This window comes from Glandiceps talaboti, chromosome 9, assembly GCF_964340395.1.
Source record: "Glandiceps talaboti chromosome 9, keGlaTala1.1, whole genome shotgun sequence".
Lineage (NCBI taxonomy): Eukaryota > Metazoa > Hemichordata > Enteropneusta > Spengelidae > Glandiceps > Glandiceps talaboti.
The window spans coordinates 17,047,814-17,061,948 of record NC_135557.1 but is presented as its reverse complement, the minus strand read 5'-3'; the positions used below and the strand labels follow the sequence as shown (position 1 = coordinate 17,061,948).

General features: G+C 32.8%; 1 protein-coding gene across 1 annotated transcript in view; it reads right to left on the bottom strand.

The window, feature by feature from the left end:
- LOC144439887 (protein amalgam-like) overlaps nucleotides 1–14,135 on the bottom strand; it is a 47,037-nt gene that overhangs the window by 6,674 nt on the left and 26,228 nt on the right. Inside the window, exons 2-3 of the mRNA XM_078129118.1 lie at nucleotides 1,194–1,328; nucleotides 577–756 (exon numbers count right to left, since the gene is read on the bottom strand). Coding sequence (XP_077985244.1) covers nucleotides 577–756; nucleotides 1,194–1,328 — 315 coding nt within the window. The remainder of the gene's footprint in view (nucleotides 1–576; nucleotides 757–1,193; nucleotides 1,329–14,135) is intronic.

The following is a 14,135-nucleotide window of genomic DNA, read 5'->3' as shown; positions in this document are numbered from 1 at the left end:
TACTGAGAATAAGTCGACCTTCTTGTTCTATTTTGACCCTCTAGCATGAGGTAAAATGTTATAGCAGGTACTGAGAATAAGTCAACCTTCTTGTTCTATTTTGACCCTCTAGCATGAGGTACAATGTTATAGTAGGTATTGAGAATAAGTCAACCTTCTTGTTCTATTTTGACCCTCTAGCATGAGGTAAAATGTTATAGCAGGTACTGAGAATAAGTCAACCTTCTTGTTCTATTTTGACCCTCTAGCATGAGGTAAAATGTTATAGCAGGTACTGAGAATTGAAGACATTAAAATGATCAAGGCCATGTGTAATTTTTCAGCAGAAGCCGTTTTTCATCCATCCATCCATCCATCATTGCAAATAGTTCATCAATCTAATGCCTTCTGCATTCTCCCACTCCTCTCAGTGTTCAATATTTTTGCATAATTTTTTGTATCAGTCATGTATATTTGTATTTTAAATCTGTATTTGTATGTTATATTTTGCAATTGCACGAAAAACCATATAATGGATGCATTGCCGTTTGCAAATGAAATAAATAAATAATAAATAAATAAATTAATAATACATACCTGCAACCAGCACTTTTACTAAAAACTTTGTTGATGGTGATGTATTGATATCACATACATATGTATTTGTGTCTGTTTCCGTTACATTAGCAATTGTCAAGACCCATTCACCACTGTTTGTTACATCGACTGAGTATCGAGTTTCTTGTGGACGGTATAAAATTGAACCTAACGTTAATACTGAAAAAAAGAAGATATTTTCCAAAATCAATCACAGATTGTCTTTTATGAGCACTAATGACAAGCTGGGTTAACAAACTTGTTTTACTGAAGTGATAAAAACCTAAAATAAACTATTCTAAGCCCCCCCCCCCCCAAAAAAAAACCAAACCAAAACAAAACAACAACAACAACAACAAAACAACAACAAAAACAACAACAACAACAACAAATTGTTTCTGGTCAAGACAGTTTGTCTAAAATGGCATGACGATACCATTTTCTTTTTAATTCTCAACTGTTGTTACAATGCCAGAAGACTTAGTATATATAATATCAGATTGAAATGGATCCAAATATCTGATGTCTAATTTACACGATATCTTCAAATGAAAAACACGGATCACGGGTATCTCTAAATAACAGTGATAATGGTTATAGTGGATACTGGCACTTACTGTCTGAAGGTTGGCGAATCCAAGACACCGTATAACTGCCAAGATTTCTCACTTTACATCGAAGGACTGCATTTTCTCCTTTAAGTACTGTTATTTCTTCAGTTCCACTTTCAATGTATGGATCTTGGCAACAAACTGAAGACAAAGAAAAGATATGTCATATGAAGATGTATGCCTAAATAAGATGTGATTTTGAAATATACGCTATAGCAACATTTGAAAGTGAGTATCACCCCCCCCCCCCCCCCCAAAAAAAAAAAAAAAAAAAAAAAAAGGTTTAAAAGTAAGCTTCAATATGTTGCTTTGAGTTCTCCAAAGTACAAACAAAGCCTGGCCATATATGTCTGGAAAATCCATTCATTCAATCATCCAGCTAAAAATACTATCTTCTGTATTTTCTTAATAAGGTGATAGATAGGTCATGGCAGTGCTATACCCTTTTCACCTTTATAAGCACCCTGTTGACAAAGAATGGAAATGTGATTTCAAATCACAGAAGGCATAGTAATGTCTAAATGTTAAAACATAACTCAGTCTCAACAGACAAATATTTGAAAACTTGAAACTTAAGGAGGGTTCAGTCATATTCTTCTATTCTTGGCTTCATGATTACAAAAGTCTGTTTTTGTAATCCCCTGGGACATTAGGTGAAATAGTGTCAGTTCGGATTACATTTCTAGGATTAAAATTTAGGTTTGAAAAACAACTGTTACCGAATTCAATGATTCATTTGGTCTCATAGTCACCCATGGCCTGCCTCTCGCGATCTTGCCACTGGGGGCTCTTCTAAGAGACCACCAAATGAAAGTCTGGGGAAACAAGATCCTAACCTAATCAGAGCAGTGCATGCTGGAGAATACTTTATGTCCAACATTTTAGGTTAAACGATTTAAGTACTTTCACGACAAGTTATCACTTAATTCTCAAGCATCACACATCTAAACTACAAAAAAACAGGTCCTGTAAGCCTACTTTTTATGACTTGGAAGAAGTGTACTGTGTGACCCTGGCACGGGGTAGTTGAAACATGGTTTCGCCAGACTCTCGTTTGGGATGGTCTCATAGGCAGAGCACCCAGTTGTGAGAGGCTGAGTTACAGAAGCCATGATTCATTAACAAAGACATGATCTTAATGGTGAGTTTGTTGAATAAACTTGATGGCTTTGGTTGAATTTGAAATTTCATCTCGGGACCTTATTGAGTTAGACGTAAAGAGAGATCTTGAGGTTTGATGCTATGGATAGCATTAGACTACATGAATATTTGACTGATTTTTAAGCAAACCTAGCCAGTGTTGGGAGGGTTTTGAACCCAGACTGCAGTGGTGGAAGATGTACACAACAACTGTCTGGCCACCAATGCCCTGTAACCCTATTTTCTAACCTAAACTACAATGTTAATCTAACATAGGCCTTTAAAATGCTGCACCTGTTACACAGTACATCATTCAATGAATGGACCTCTTTAATGTAATTGAGAAGGAATTCTGACATAACTAACTAATACACTCAAATATAAGGATGTTACCTAACATGTATAGCTAAGTGATTAATCAAATCAAATCAAATATACTGTTGCAATTTTAGGCCAAATAAAACATTTAAAGGTGTCATTTTTCGGATAACCTGACTGACCCTAGCTTAACCCTTTCATGACCAGAGACGAGTTTAAATAATATGGGGACCCAATTTATATGAATATTTTCATAATTACAATAATATTACTTTATTAGGAAGTAACATTTCTTTGATTCCAGTCTAAAATGAAGTTGATATATGCCAAAAACTTACATAAAACAAGAATTTTGTCCTAACAATTTTGGCGGGAATGTTTTCAGTATTGAAGGGGTTAAGGCCTTGACTCTAAACATTTTTACCATTCAATATGGTAAACTAGGGAATTTATTTCTACTTTCATGTAGATTTTCTTGCCATGATCTCATTCCAGAGACGCCAAGATTTTTCCGACTATAAAGTTGAATACAGTATAGTCTGTATGTTTGGTTTGCCTATTTCATGTACAATTGTCTTCATTTACTTTCTTTTATACATCCTTAAACTATTACAGAATGATGTATCGTGACCAACGAGTTGTGCCTCCCTTTTTTTATATTTTACATTGTACATATTATCCACTGGTTTATTATTCATTTTTAGATTCCTGACGAAGGGCCTTAGTGCAGGACCAAAATGTAGAAATAAAAGGTTTTAAATTCAACCTCATATTGTGAGCAAGTTCTTGTCATTTCATATCAAACTCGCATCAATCTCCTCAAGTTCTAGTCTCCTCATGAAGTGTGCATTCTCTGTTGATGGACTGATCTTCATTTATTCAACAAACTCAACGAATATCTTGACTTTAGGTTGAAGTATGTCCTCCAAAAAAATGAGAAATAGTGAAATGAAATAAAATCCTGACCTACCCACCCTATTTCGGTGAAGTCGTGTGATCGTAAACAATTGTTTGCCTTACTGGCATAACCAGCTGTTCCAAATAAGTTTTATTGTATGTCATAATTTATCATGTTGTTTTCATTTTGTTTGCACGGTTATTCACCCCAGTTATGTCATTTACCCTAGCCACAGTACACTATTTTATGTAATTTGTGTTTTGTAGTCTGTTTTTTATTGATTTTTATAAACTTTTGTTGTGTTGGCCCAATGAATTTTCCTGATTATATGAGTACTAATTGTACTTTATCTAATCTAAACCCATTACTACTGATAACTGATTAACCCTTTCATTCCTAGAGACGACATTGGAATAAATAGAAACTTGATTGTAAGAACATTTTCTAAAATTTAAGAATATCACTTCATTGGGAAGTAATATTTCATGAATTCTGATCTAAAATAAAGTTGATCTTTTTCCAAAAATTACAGAGAAACAAGAATTTTTGTTCAAAAATTTTGGCGTGAAAGTTTCTAGTCCTGAAAGGGTTAAGATCAATTAGGGGCACATTGGTTACATGTGAATACATGTTAATCATTTTGTTACAAATATCAGGCTACATACTGATACAATGTATTTTGTTGTTACCCTAAAATGAATGTGAATGTAGCTATCTTTACAGTAATACAATAGGCATTTTGACAGTAATGGCTGATTGAATTATATTAATTTTTTAATCATCAACATTTTAAGGAAACTAAGTTATATTCAATTGTCGAATAACTACAAATGAATTGAACCATGCACCTCTAGAGCGCCCTCTAGTGACAATAACAGGTAACAAAATGTAATTCAAGGACATTCTAATGTAGATTCCCTTATTCCATCTGTTCTTCCCTTTTTCTTATCTCTTTGTACTATTAAAAATTTATCATTTAAACAAATATATAAGTAATCACATACAATGACTACAACCATATTTAATGATTAAGTGACAAAGTTGTAACAATAATATTTGTTTTTGGGTTGGGAAAGACCTGGAGTTTTGACAAATTAAGAAAGTACATATTTATAAAGAATCCACGTCTATCACATTGGTCCAGTCACCAAATGAAGTACATATTAATAGGATGATATTATATGACTATGAGAAAGCTTCCATTGCATGCATCATGTTTTTCTTTGATTCAAAAACAACTGGGAAAAACATCTTTTATGTGTATGTATGTCTGAATAATTTCATTCATTATATAAAGTTCTCATTAAAAGTTACTTTCATTGACAAACACATAAATATAAGATATTTTGGTAACTGACAGCTATGAAAATATTTGACATGATTCTGCACTGTTGGTTGGTAAAATAAAAAAAAAGATGTCATTCATTAGAGTATACCATGCACAAGCCAAGTTATTGTCTTTGAAGAGATAATATGGATTTATACCCTGGCCGTTCTATATCACGACAACCTGTGTCTACATCACTGGTTCTGCGATGCTCGAAATTTGACTCAAAATGTTCGAAATCACCTTTTACTTGTTCCTCATTTTTCATGAAATATGCTTGAGGAGGTATAATTATATTATTCCCAAATATTTTCTTCCTTAAGCAGGAAAATGCTAGTGACCTAAGGGTTGTCACTACTCATCTAGTGACTGGTAGTGACATGGCCCCTTAGGTCATTCATATTTACCTCAGCTGAAAGAAGAAAACTATTGGGGAATAATGTCTAACTGTCTTATAGTAACAGAGCATACTTAACTATAAACTTAATACAGTCTATAAAATCCAATGTTCAGATCGACGGTTGTGTGATTTAAACCCGTCTGTGTGAACTAGCTCTTTAGTTTTTCATCAAATGATACAATTTTCTTTTGCTTGATTTCAAAAACAAATGTATCATATTGGCTAAATCAGTAGCTGAAGTACACACCAAAATTACCACAATCTATTCCGAGAAGGGGTGGGGAGGGAAAGAGGGGGTGGTTATATTCAAAGTTTTTGTACTATCCAGCCGGTTCTGTGATTAAACTCTGCCTGTGTGAACTCTTCAATCTTTCATTATGTGATATCATTTTCTTTGGCATGATTTCAAGAACAGCTGTTACTTAATTCTACGGAGTCATATCGCAATACAGAACACATCTGCCCTTGCCATGCCTGTAAATGAGAGAACATGCTGGAATGTCTTCCCCACACTTCTATTGGATATAACTAGTAAAGTATAACGTGTAAGTCGTTCAACTTTATAACTGAACAATTAAGTCTAGAAAGCGAAATATTGTCATTTTGGAACAGTATTAAAAATAGAAATGACAGCGACATTTCAATCTGTCTGCTATAGACCTGTCTATCATAATTAATTTAGTATTAATGTCTCTGAAAATAAGAGAATAAAGTCATTAAATTGATGGTAGAATTGTTATTATACACATACATATTTTTCTTAGACCGCTGGCTTTGGAATCAGTAAATATTAGTAAGTAACATATCTGAATTTCATGCCATTTTGATATTTCTGTTCAAAACAAATTAGTGTTAATAGAAAGTTGAAATGATAGGGGTGGTTCTAATCTGAAAGACACTAATTTATTGTTTTGCCTACATAAAGAAACCAAGTGAATATTACAGACAGACACAAATTTACAGCTAATGACTGCTACAAACTGACAAATTAAGACTAAATGTGTCTTTCCCTACATAGAGTTTAATCGATTGATTGATCGATTAATTCATCCATCAATCAATCAATCAATTGATCAGTCAATCAATCAATCAATCAAATTTCTATAGCACCAATCTCCAGAGCTATGTTCTGTTCAGTATGGCTAAAGCACATCATAGACTTGCCAAGTCTTTTAGTAGTAAATGCAGGGGTTACGTAAGAAATCTTAGCTAAGAACATCCACACATTGTTGGAACATAATGCCCTTGCAACTTGTAATTTAGTACACCAACCTTGATCTCTGTTTGTTATTAACTAGATTAAGTTAAGGGGTATAATAACAAAGCCATAACAGTCAATTTTAAGTCTGTTCATTTGTTTGTTATTAGAAAGATCAAGTTAAGGGGTACAATAACAAAGGCATAACAGTCAATCTAAAGTCTCTGTTTGTATATTTGTTTGTTATTAGAAAGATCAAATTAAGGGGTACAAAAACACAAAGCTTTAGAGGATTTTCCTAATATAAATATAGAACTATTGGATATCCACAACTACACTGTTAGTAATTGTTTGCACATAGTAGTATAGATACAATTTTTTTCCAAGAAACTAAGTGCCATTATTAAACTGAATTCAATTTTTGTCCATTTCATTTCATTTCATTTCATTTCATAATTCCATTCCTCCCTCAAGTATATGATGTTAAAGCTTCCATGACCACTCAATTATATAATTTTGGTTTCTTTTCATGTATATTAGTCATTAATTTCATGGCTGGCATCTCTGTAATTCCTTAAGAATTCAACGTTTTATCATTAGTTTTTGTTATTATTTTTAGAACATTAGTCACATTTATGATACAGTTCTCCAACAGTCTGTAATAAAAATTGTATGATATTTTAATGTTTACTTTTCCGTACACTTCATTTGTATCTAATGTAGGGGAACCATATGTCATCAAGATCATACTTTGACAAATACCAAAGTTTGCTTGCATCTTGTAACATAGGTTACATCACAGTATAAAATACCACTCAGGGTAACTGTATTAATAGTACCAACTATCAAATAACAGTATGTATATTAGCATTACAGGTCAATTACTTCCAATACATTGAACTGATTCTAGGCTATTTACAGCACTTGACAATTTGGTGATCTTGACCTCAAAAACCCAATTAGCTTCCTCCTATTTGTCATCAATTTTTGCCACCAAAAAATAAATAACAAGTTTGCTAGAAATACTTCAAATTGTTTGTATATATGTTTGTCTATCTACTAGTCAGTAATGGTCCTGTTTTGACGTTGTAATATTCGAGGAGAAAAGTTGGCCAGAGGTAGGACTCAAACCCAGGACCCTTGGATCACTAGACAGACGCACTACCATAACAGTGCTACCCAGCTAACGTCCATTGACTCTATCATTATCTCCTCTCATCTCAACTTTGGGTAACCCACCAACACCCCCAGCTACAACACTACAGATGCTGTATGTAATGGCCACCCAGTTTTCCTTGCCACCAAATGTAGTGATGTGAAGGAAAAAAGTTGGCCAGAGCTAGGACTTAAACCCAGGACCCTCCGATCACTAGATGGATACACTACCATCCATGCTATCAGGCCGACACCTATCGACTCAAACACAATGTATAAACAACCTGAATAAATGGCTTGCATTAATTTAATTGTGGTTTGTTAATTTATTGGATGTTGAGATAATTGGTTTAATAGATTATGCAAACATCAGTGTGTACAAAAATATATCAAAAGAAAGAAAAATAAGATAAAGAATAGTTGTTGTCACAACTATATAATGTTTTTAATTTTTTAATAATTTATATTTTTATTTTCATTTCTTAATGTATACTTTAAATTTATTTTATTTTACTTATTTTGTGCTTTGTAACCTTTAGTAATTCCTCTGGGAATTATTATGTGTTTGAATAAATTATTATTAATTACTCAGTGGTGTTTTAAAACTTTATTAGAATACACAACCGCATTGTGTATTTTCAGTCTTTTTAAAAACATCATCACTTTACCATTTCGTAATAATCTTTACTCATCCGAGTAAATTTGGAAATCCTTGGATTTTATTCATGTCCCAGAAAGTGTTTTTAAAATGGCAATACTTATTTTCAAGACTTTTGTCTCCCTCACAAAATTACAGACGAGTATTTCCAAGTTTAGGCAGTCTTTCCCATGTGCCTGTTTATACTGCCATAATTAGTTCCCATCATGTCCAATCACAGGCACACAACATTTAGAATATAATGCTTTAGGCCTGAACTATGAGGACAGGAAGTATAAATTTAATCTTTTTAGTAAGCCTCTGAGGGTGGTCGCCATGGTGGTTTCCACAACAAGAACAGTATTCAATACTTGTCCCTATAGCTGATAACGATATGACCTCAGAGATGACCTTATATGGATCAGTATGGTGTTGCAGATCACAGGAAGCAACCACACTTATCACACATTACACAGGAGCACTCAATGTCCTGAAGGAAGGGCACTGAACTTTATCTGTACTTACAGTTTTTCTACTAGTATTTATCATACAGGGAAATGTTCTAACAGTCTTGTCTAGACTGATAGGGTCTGGTTAGTATCAAGTACGTTTACATGGAAATAAGACTTTGACAATCTATAGTAGCCAGACCTGATAAGAGTCCCATTGATCATACTACCACATAAAATAGTTGTCAGTCATGAACACACTGACTAATTCCTAGAGTCCATATGAATCTCCTTGACAAATTACGTTAGCTTGGATGAAAAATCATAAATATGGTGGTGATGAGAACATTCAGCTGGACAGGGTTATCATTCACTTGACTAAGACACACATGTCTTGCTGGTAGTACTGACTGAAACTGAACAAGACTGAAAGTTTAGTGAATCAAAGCTGAATTTCTTAGTGTTTGGAATGACATCGTTTTTTAACAATAAATTTGTTGTTGTTGTTGTTGTTGTTGTTGTTGTTGTTGTTGTTGTGAAGTGAACTGGGCTATTGCACATGTATATCCTAACTCTTTTCAAAATCAAGTAAAGAGGAAAGAGGTTTTTAAAAGTTAAGTCAGGGTCACTGCATTATGATGCATGTCATCTGTTAGTAACTTGCTCTAGGTTGATTTGAGGAGTAGTTATTTGTAATTTCTTAGTGTTTAGAATGACATCGCTTTTTTACAATAAATTTGTTGTTGCTGTTGCTGTTGTTGATGATGGTGATGATGATGATGGTGATGATGATAATTTACCTAACTATATGCTCTGAAGGTTAAGTCAAGTACTATAGTTCACTATTCAACCTATATATGTGGTTAAATTGTACTGACAGATCTTTGGCATGTAGGGAGGGAGTTTTTCTGAGTCACAATCTATTTTTACCTTCAAGTTATCATATCACAGTACGTTTAAAGCTCATTGTTCTAGTAGTCATCTAATAAATCCACTCTGTTTCCTGTATGATTATAAAAATCAACTAAAACAGGGTCATTTGGAGCTGTCTCTGTTATGACTCATCATCTATTTCTGTGTTTTTATCATATTTTGAGGAACATTGAGCCCACAGATATGTCTTCATGTTAGGATGGCCATACTTAATACTATGTTTCCTATGACCTGACTGACTATATGTCTTTTTTTCTGACAGAATTGAAATATGAATGCCTCTATGGCTGAATTAAAAAAAATCACAGGGTCACTGATTGTCAGAAGGCAACCCCTCGAGCGTCTATCTGAGTGAAAAAAATGTACCAGTACCAATATCATATCAATATTATGACATTCAATATACAAGTCATATATTTGTCATTTGATATGTAAATCAATAAATGTATCATTCAATATACATATTATACATACATATTTTTATATATAATATACATATATCATATCAATACAAGTCAATAAATGTATCATTTGATATGGAAATCAAGACACACTCACACACACATATATATATATATAATTTGATATGCAAATCAATATATATATGCAAATCAATAAATATATATAATTTGGTATGCAAATCATTACATTTATTTCATTTAATATGCAAATCAAAACATATATCAATTTGACAATACAGATGAAATATATTTCAAAGTAACACACATGTACATACTTACATATAAACTTTACGACTAATTGTCAGGCATGTAACTTCAATATTGAAATATGGTTTTAACATTATATCTAGGAATGTAACATCCTTTCGTAGTCATGCATACATTCAAGGAATTCCTCAAATAGTTCCGGTAGGTAGAATCTGCCTCACTGTCCATTTTCCATGAAATCAGTTATTCAAATCTAGCTGTCAAACTTTGCCATATGAAAGTGTGTTTCTGGTTCTTTTGATAAAACATTGAGGGCTCACCATGTTGTTTTTATAAAAGTGACTCTCTCTTATTTTCCCATAGAGTTAACTTTAATACTATTTGGTGGCCAAATTTGATTTCTAAAAGTATCCAATTTCGATAAAGTTTTTACTTCTAAAAATCATGTGTGTGGTAACTCCTTATTTTTTTTCTTGATTGTAACTGAGAAGTGGTTGGCTCAACCAAAATAACAACAAAAGTTCAATACTTTAATTTCTGAAGCACATACTCATTGAGATTATCTATCAGGAATTATAATGTATTTGAAATATCAAAATATGTTTTTAACATCAGAGCTATGAATAGAGATGTCTTACTATAAGCATGCTACACATACATTCATAGAATATCTCAAATATTTCTTTAAATATTCTCAAAAAAAATGAGTTCAATAGATCGATGATAAGATAATGACATTAGACATGGATAATACTGACATGTTGATTACTTGGGTGAGGTTTTTGCAGCTGTGGAGTCTCATTCATAAGGCTGTGATTGGAGGTTAAAGGTTACTGTGCATGTTATATCACAGCTTCAGTTATCGGCCTGTGGTAGATAAACACTCACTTCTGTCACTGCAATTTAGTGGCTGCATTTTTTAAACATGAGTAATGCAAACCGGTTGGTAACTGATATATTCAAAGAAGGTGGGCACTGCATAAGCAGAACGCTAAACAAATCATTTACACTACATCACATGTACTTGACTGTGCAGTACTGCTTTTATCAAATATCTAAATGGGTTACAAACCCATTTTTTACAGTTATTTTTTTTAAATCAATCAATCAATCTTTATTGCGTAACATCATGCTTTAGCGAGCATGGTAAAGCATACAAAAATAAGTAAATAAAATACAATCATTTAGCCAACTGCTATATTTTTTACTTTAACAAGAAAGTTAAACATAAAATGAAGAATGCAGAGGCTACAGAATATACAAAGGTTGCCTATTAGAGGAATTACAGGGAGGATAAAAAAAAGAAAAAGGCAAGATTTGATCATCATAATATCTATACCATATACCAAGACCCCTTCTCTAACATGTATTTTACTTGCTGAATGGAAACAAATATTGCAGAAGAATATCTACGAGAGACTCTTTCTCTTATCTGTTACTTTAATACACATTTGTTTGCACTTGACTCCTGCGACATCTTTTTTAGGAGTCTCAAAATAGCTACTTCATGTGTATGCATCATTACCATCATCTCTTAAAAGTGACTGTCAGTAGTTAAAGTCATTATCATCACATACTGAAAATAGTTCAGTTGTTGTCACACTGTGTGGAATCAATCCCAGTATGCAACTATGTATGTTGAAAGTCTGTCATTCTCTTCTATTTCAGCCTCAGCTTTCAAATGCTTTAACCATCTTTATAACCTTGACTTTTTATTTTCAGTTTGCAATAGATTTACGGTTTATAGCTGTCAATGTGAAACTATAGGGAAGTTAATTTGATGCTGATCCACATCATATGGTATCAACAACATAATTAGATGTTATATTCCCTAATATTTTTCTTTGTTCAGCCAAGGAAAATACAAGTGATCTGAGGGCTAGTGACTCATAGTGACAAAATGCTTAGGTCACAAGTATTTCGAGCTGACTAAAGAAAAATATTGGAGAGTTATACCAGTGCCAGTAATATCAAAGAAAAATCGGGGAAAGTAATGGTAATTTTGAATGTATTGACTGGTGTTTGACCATTGACAACATGTTGTTGCGACATAGACACATGTTGTTGTGACGTAAAACGACCAGAGTATACATTCCATATTTTTTGTTGGCTTGTGCACGGTGTAATATACCTTGTAAGGCTGAAGGACCAGACTGTCCAATTAGAAAGCCATTATATCTTAATCCCTCAAGTTTGCAAACAAATTAGTTACAAATTTATGCCACATGGAAAGGGTATATGGATTGCTTAATAAGCTGCTGGAAAGTTAATGGAAACCTAATGGAAAGTTAATGGAAATCTAATGGATAGCAATTTTAAGCTATTCTGTTTGGTAGGAGATTGGGGTTGGGCTCTGCTATTGTCATTAGCAATCTAATGCTAAATTCTTTTCTTACTTTTTTTCACATCAGACATATTATACTAATTAAGATTTTGAATTCATACTCCCCTAATAAACTACAGGTGGATGTATAATAGTACAAGTATTATTACCAATGTAAGTCATACAATTTTACACTTTGAAGGTTAATTGCTGGGCAATGGTAATCATAAAAATAGCATAATGTCATAGTTGAATCTGAACTCCTCAGATCTAAATCTAAATCAAGCCAACCAACTTTATTATACTAATATAGTCTTTCAGTTGATACAGGATGGTAAACAACAACAGTTGATACAGGATAGTAAACAACAACAGTTGATACAGGATAGTAAACAACAGTTGATACATGATAGTAAACAACAACAGTTGATACAGGATAGTAAACAACAACAGTTAACAAATTCACTGAAATAGTAACAATGCAAACAACTTCACTAAAAATCAAAAGAAATTATAAACAACTTTTCAAAAATTTACACAGAGCATGATGATTCGTCATAATTTTAATACAATAAAACTGTTTTTCAATTTCAATTTCAAAGACATATAGAGTATTGAGGGTTACAAATAAACGTTGACTTAGATTTCTAACACGATTGAAGGATTTCCCACAGTAACGAGAATCATGATATTTGTTGTGTATGGCCTTGAGGCAGAAAATATTTATAGTTAAATGTACTGAGAATTAAATGCATACTTGCATTACTGTTCATTATATACCGATGGGCATTTTCAGGTCAGTTGTATTCATTTCCCTTGGACTTCATGCTTCAAATTCAAAGATATTTGTCCTAATACATCAGTTCTACTTATACAAACTCATTTGTAAAATGTTAAAAAAGTTAAAGGTGATTTGTACTAAGTTTAATGTCATTTGTACTACATGTAAGTTTAAGGTCATTTATACAAAGTTTGCTAGGTCATTTGTACTAAGTTTAAGGTCATTTATACAAAGTTTGCTAGGTCATTTGTACTAAGTTTAAAGTTATCTATACAAAGTTTGCTAGGTCATTGTCACCTTTATTTGACCTTACACTGTTATTGTCACCTCTACCTCCTTCATTGGCAAATATAAAGAGCCACAAAATTGAAAGCATTTTTTAAATTTATTTTTAATACTTCATATTTACACTGCAGCTGTTATACCTGCCAATCAAATAATTGTAGACACTTGCAAATATACCAGCCAATCAAATAATTGTAGACACTTGCAAATAAATATATCGCAGTTATCAAAAGATGAAGTAAAGCTATAAGGAATCACTGTCAATAAACTTACTACCCAGGTCAATGTATTATATGTAAATATGAAATGCAAATTTACTGTACTATATCACTATCATCGGCTTAAGTAGGAGCTCTATAGTATATAGTTTTTGGTAAAGACGTGAGGTATGTCAGGAAATATACCATGAGAAATATACCTGTCTATAAGTAACAAA